This window comes from Curcuma longa, chromosome 4 (genome assembly GCF_044706935.1).
Source record: "Curcuma longa cultivar G26 ecotype Majalengka, Jawa Barat chromosome 4, ITB_CL_G26_1.1, whole genome shotgun sequence".
Taxonomy (NCBI): domain Eukaryota; kingdom Viridiplantae; phylum Streptophyta; class Magnoliopsida; order Zingiberales; family Zingiberaceae; genus Curcuma; species Curcuma longa.
The window spans coordinates 15,750,597-15,756,596 of NC_133864.1; the positions used below are offsets into that span (position 1 = coordinate 15,750,597).

General features: G+C 37.0%; 1 protein-coding gene across 1 annotated transcript; it reads left to right on the top strand.

The window, feature by feature from the left end:
• The first annotated feature begins 1,876 nt into the window (after positions 1–1,876).
• Positions 1,877–3,648, top strand: LOC141826779 (patatin-like protein 2). Its single transcript, XM_074714080.1, has 6 exons — positions 1,877–2,048; positions 2,152–2,333; positions 2,425–2,614; positions 2,712–2,873; positions 2,965–3,267; positions 3,348–3,648. Exons 1-6 carry the CDS (start codon positions 1,902–1,904, stop codon positions 3,597–3,599), a joined length of 1,236 nt encoding a protein of 411 aa, XP_074570181.1. The 5' UTR covers positions 1,877–1,901; the 3' UTR covers positions 3,600–3,648.
• The last annotated feature ends 2,352 nt before the right edge of the window (positions 3,649–6,000 follow it).

The window sequence follows — 6,000 nt, forward strand, 5'->3', positions numbered from 1 at the left end:
ACTACAGACTTCTTATAAATCTCCTTCACCCAATTTAATTTATTTAACAGCAAATCCACATGTTCAGGAGAATACCAGGAACTCGAAGGTTGGGACTTCATATGAACAGGAGACAATAAATCACCATTGGGCTTTCGCTACGGTAAGAATTTGCTGCTTTTGCTGAGTTACGTTGGTCAGTTTTTTATTGATCCATTCTTCATTATATTTATAAGGAAAAAATATTGTGCTCATTTTTCTAGACCACTATATTTTCTCAGTATAAGTCTATCCTACCAGAAGATATTCATCAAGGTCATGGTATTTGTCCCATTGCATGCAATGGCTTTCCTGAACCGAAGCTCTCCAGTGTTTTAGTTGATTTGCTGGTTCTATAAGTACTTCCCAAGTTAGATCAGGATTTGTAGGATAATCTTTAAGTTGGAGATGGATTCCGTTGACCTCATGGATGTCCATCCAGATTAAATATCTTACTGATTCAATACGAAGATTGAGCCATTCTGGTGGGGAGCTTTCAAAGTTACAACTGACAAAAGTCTCTTTTGCATTAGAGCATGTTTTATAATTATGCCCAAAATAGTGGGAAAGTCCTAATCTACGTCTTGTACCTAAAGTTCATGAAGAAGATTTTAATCCATTAAAGTGAAAGGTATGACAAGTCTTCCTTTGAACTTATGATGAGTAAAGTGTTCAAAGTCTGCATTAACTCTTCTGAAAGAGTATATTAATTGACATCTACATCCAAACTTTATTTGAATTTTGCACGTAGGGGAGATCTTCTTGCATTTTAATTTATAATTAAATTCTACTTCATAAACTATGAAAAACCCTACTGAAGGATTCTTATGAAATAATTTCAGTAGTTCACATAAGTCAAGAAACTTAGGTAGAATTGATTGTTTTGCCCGACTATGAATATAAGTAGGAAAATGTTCTGAGAGATTATCTAAGTTAATTGCTTTTGGAGTATTAGCTCTCGTCTGAAGGGCATCTAAAGTTTGAGAACCTTGTGGTTTAGATAATTTTCTTCTGTTGAATGTAAGTTGGTGGTGGTAGCTTGTAAGTAAGTTTCTCCTTCTTATGTCTTCCTTCGTGCTTAAATAAAGTGCTGATAAAGAAGTGGAGCCTACTAAGGAGTAGAATCCTCCACATGAGTGTCTCACAGTCTAAAATGGCTGTCTAAAATAACAATATCGATCCATTTTGCATTTATTATTTTGAAAAATAAGTAATTCTTTTTTATGTATTTTTTATATGGGAAATTGACCAATAGATTTCCACAAAGTCAGGCGCTTTATTTAGACGATTTAATTTCTTGTTCTTTTATATAAATAAATATTTTAATCGAGTAGGGCGGCCAGTCCAGATCTGCACGCTTTAAAGCTGCGAATTTTGATGATCAACTAACGAACGCTGCGGTCCTGTTCGTGCACTGATTGCCATAGAAACACGTTTTATCTACAACTCAATTTTGATCGAACCATCTCTAATAAATAATTCAATGATCCGTACGTTTCCACAAGCTTAGAACAGTGCTCGTCCATGTCAGTTTGCTCCTTATTTGAATTCTCAGTAAGCGTCAGTGTGCCATCACGTACCTATCCATAATCCATATATACGTGCTGTTCTATCTTATCCAAACCTATCTCTACTCAATAAGAGCCTAAGAGGGCATTTCAATATGAACAGTGAGTTATATATGAGTCAAAAAATGAAATTCACATGGTCTTATAAATCAAAGAGAGTCAGAGAAGATCGATCACATCAAGTTCTAAGCGTACACCAACCAAATTATTGGGCTCTTGTTTCTTCTCGTTCTCTCTCTATATATATTTATATCTCTTTCTCACGATCAATCAATTCGCTCCTACAAGAACAAGAATAATAATCAGATATACACCATGGCGAGCGATGGAACTCCCACCACCTCCGTCTCAAACCCTCCGCCATGCCTCGGGAAGAGGATCACTGTCCTTTGCATCGACGGCGGCGGGATTCGCGGGCTGATCCCCGCGACGATCATCGACTTCCTTGAATCGGAACTGCAGGTACGTACGCATGCATGCAGTCATAATAATTTCCCAAGTTTTTTCTCTTGCTCAACGATACGCACTGAGAGATTCTTCAAGTAATTAATTCTCGACGTTGCAGAAACTCGACGGGCCTGATGCGAGGATAGCTGACTACTTCGACGTGATCTCCGGCACGAGCACCGGCGGCCTTATCGCCACCATGCTCGCCGCTCCCGGCGAGAAGAACAAACCACTCTTCGCCGCCAAGGACATTGTTCAGTTCTATTTGGATCACAGTCCTAAGATTTTTCCACAGCCCAAGTTAGAATAATTATTTTATATATAGATTTTAATTTGGATAAAGATGAAGGATCAAAATTAATTTATGAATTTTGCTATTTATTTATTTCAGATCTGGATTCCTGAGTCCACCACTGAACTTGCTGGGTGCTTTCACTGGACCAAGATACAATGGGAAGTATCTACACTCCAAGATTCAAGAACTCTTAGGCGACGCAAAACTAAGTCAAACGTTGACCAACATCGTCATCCCTACTTTTGACATCAAACTTTCTCAACCCATCATCTTCTCGACTTATGAGGTAATTAAACTAATCCCACTCTTCGTCTTAATTATTTTGTTTCTTGGTAAGATTTTGTAGGTAGATGGTGATCGATATTAATGTTGGTCTTTGGCAGACGGAGGAGATTCCGTTGAATAACGCTCTTCTGTCGGACATCTGCATCAGCACCTCCGCCGCCCCCACATACCTCCCGGGGCATTACTTCGAAACCCATGACGATCAAGGAAAGACAAAGAGCTTCAACCTCATCGACGGCGGCGTGGCGGCAAATAACCCTGTAAATTCACACACGCACATCTAAACAGATATATCCTGCTAATTAATCTAGGAGCTAGCTAGTTCTTATATGCGCCATTGATCATGAACAGACTTTATGCGCCATGACTCAAGTGACGAAGCAGATTGTGAAATCGAACACGGATTTCGAGTCGTACAAACCGGTCGACTACAGTCGGTTTCTGGTGATATCGATCGGGACCGGAGCAGCTAAACAGGAGGAGAATTATACCGCACAGACGAGCTCGCGATGGGGCCTACTCGGGTGGTTGTACAACGGAGGAAATACTCCCATCATCGACATTTTCTCTCAGGCGAGCTCAGACATGGTGGATATCTATGCAGCAGTTGTGTTCCGGGCACTGGACAGTGAAGGCCATTACCTTCGCATACAGGTATTTAACAAAATAATTAATCATCATAAAATCGTACCAAATTCATGGATTCTAATTGAAACAAACTGAATGATATATAGGACGATACTTTGACTGGCGATGCTACTTCGGTGGATAAGTCGACGGGGAAGAACTTGCAGAATTTGGTGGAGATCGGGAAGAAACTGCTCGAGAAGCCGGTGTCGAGGGTGAACCTGGAGACAGGGATGTCGGAGCCGGTGGTGGATGGGAAGGGAGGAACCACGTCGAACGGAGATCGACTCGTCAACTTCGCCAAGAAGTTGTCGGATGAAAGGAAGCGTCGGCAGAAGAGTTTGGCTTCTATTGCGTGAGAGTCGTGGATCGTGTTGATCCCTGAGTACCATCAATTAATTAATGTTGTTTGAAATATTGCACCAATTTATCAAACTTGTAAACATAATCAATTTGTTTTAGCTATTCAATAGAAGTACTCGATTGTTCTATGGGAAAATTAATTATGTAGTATAATGATTTTTTATTGTCCAAGTGAGCATTAACACTAACGATATTTTTTAATAGCTATTTAGGCTCAATTAGGTGGATTTTCTTTTAATTTGTCCATGGTTAAATTCGAAAATACAATGATTTCTCACCCAATAATTAATATATTAAAATTTTTATCTCACTAAAAAAAATATCACAATAAAAATATTCATATTTAGTGAAGAATAATTCTATCGCTAATTATATTCAGCGACTGATTTACGATAAGATAAATAAAGTCACAAAATTTTTCATCATAAATTGATTTTAGCGACCAAATTATAAGTTCGATCGCTAATATATATACAGATGGAATATTTTTTCCACCCAAAAGATAATGACATAAAATTTTTCTTTAGCGATCCATATTATAATTCAATTATTAAATTAACGATCTAATTATAATTCGGTCACTATCTTTTGGACGGAAATTAGCGATAAAAATTAAAAAATCATCACTAAATTTTTTATAATTTTCAACATCACACCTTATTTTCCTAATTTATATAGTTTACATCAAAATATATCCAAACAATACGTACAAATTATATCACAACAAACCATATCACAAATAATACACCGATAAACCAATAAAATACATACAATCAACATAACCCAAAATCATATCACAAATAATACCCAAACAATATATAAAATAATATCTACCATACAAATCATATCTAAATTTTGCAACAAATTATATCTATGATACAAATCATATCCAAATGATTGAGACAGACATATCATCATTCTCAAAAATAAAATAACTTCATCATCAAGGATATGGTAAGCAAAACAATGCACAAATAATGAAACTAATGTTAAAATAAATATACAACCCCATCGTCTCCCTCACAGTCAGCTCCGCGACCAGCCCCATGCCCAGCCTCATGGCTGCCTCCACGCCTGAGCCTGTACATGGTGACGAGAGGGGAGAGGAGAGGAGATGCTTATTGTGGCCGAAGAAGATATCACGCGAGGGGCAGAGAGGAGATCATGCTGGATATCGGAGGAGTTTGGAATGAAATTAGGGTTAGGGGCAAGGGAGGGACGCAACGGGGAGGGGTCTTTAATTTGGATATTAGGGCTTACTTTAGCGACCAAACCAAGGTTCGATCGCTAAGTCAATGACCAGACCAAAGTTCGGACGTTAAATATAGTTTGAATTAAGTGTAGCGACTGAACCAAAGTTTAGTGGTTGAATTAGCGATCGACTCATAGTTCGGTCGCTAAACAGCAACCAAATCATAGTTCAATCACTAATTTAGCAACCGAACCAAACTTCGGTTGTTATATAGTGACTGAACTATGATTCGATCACTAACTATAGTTTAGTTGCTGAACAGTTGGGATTTAGGGCTAGTATAATAACTGAATTATAATTCAATCATTAAATTAGTGAGCAATATAATATTCTGATCATTAATTAGCGACCGAACTATTTCATCCTTGTATATCGATCGAAATCATATTCCAGTTGCTAAATCGAACTATAATATGTCGTTAATTCCGTCGATATTTCAAAATATTCGTATAGTGTGTCATACAATGCACTGTACGTAGTTGAGATTTGAGTGTTTCAATTTCATTTTCTGCCCAAAGTGAGCTACCGCAAAGTGAGCATCCAAAACCCCAGCTGGGCTCTTTGGCACGGTAGAATCCGATGGAGTTTTATTACTGTTTGCCCTATTCTTCATCAAGTCATCTCATGAGTCACTTCAGGACATCTAATTAGTACCTTTTTCTGAATTCATGGAACAAAACCATTAATAAATTTGGATATATAAATGTTGATGATTTCCATAAAATGAAAAATAATATAAGGAAAAAGGATGCGGAATAATTGTATATGTTCAGTTACTTGGATTTCTTCTTATTATAATTGGTATGGAATAGTTTGTTATAGTCTCTTTAGGTATTGATATTTTTTTTATTCATAGGGTATCGTGAATCTTATGAACTAATTAATCCTTAAATATATAGTCCAATTTTATATTCCACATATCAAGTAAATCAGAAGTGAAGTAGCTCCTAACGACATCCCAACATTACTAGTTGTTCAAACACTATATACGCTGGGTGAGTTTTGAACTCTAATTATTTCGAAAAAAACATCATGTCACTTACCACCTAGAGATATGGTATCGTGTCTTTTGATGTTTGAATGAAAGATTATAATATAAAAGATATGTTCTTTATTGACAATGATTCAAATATTATAAAAATATC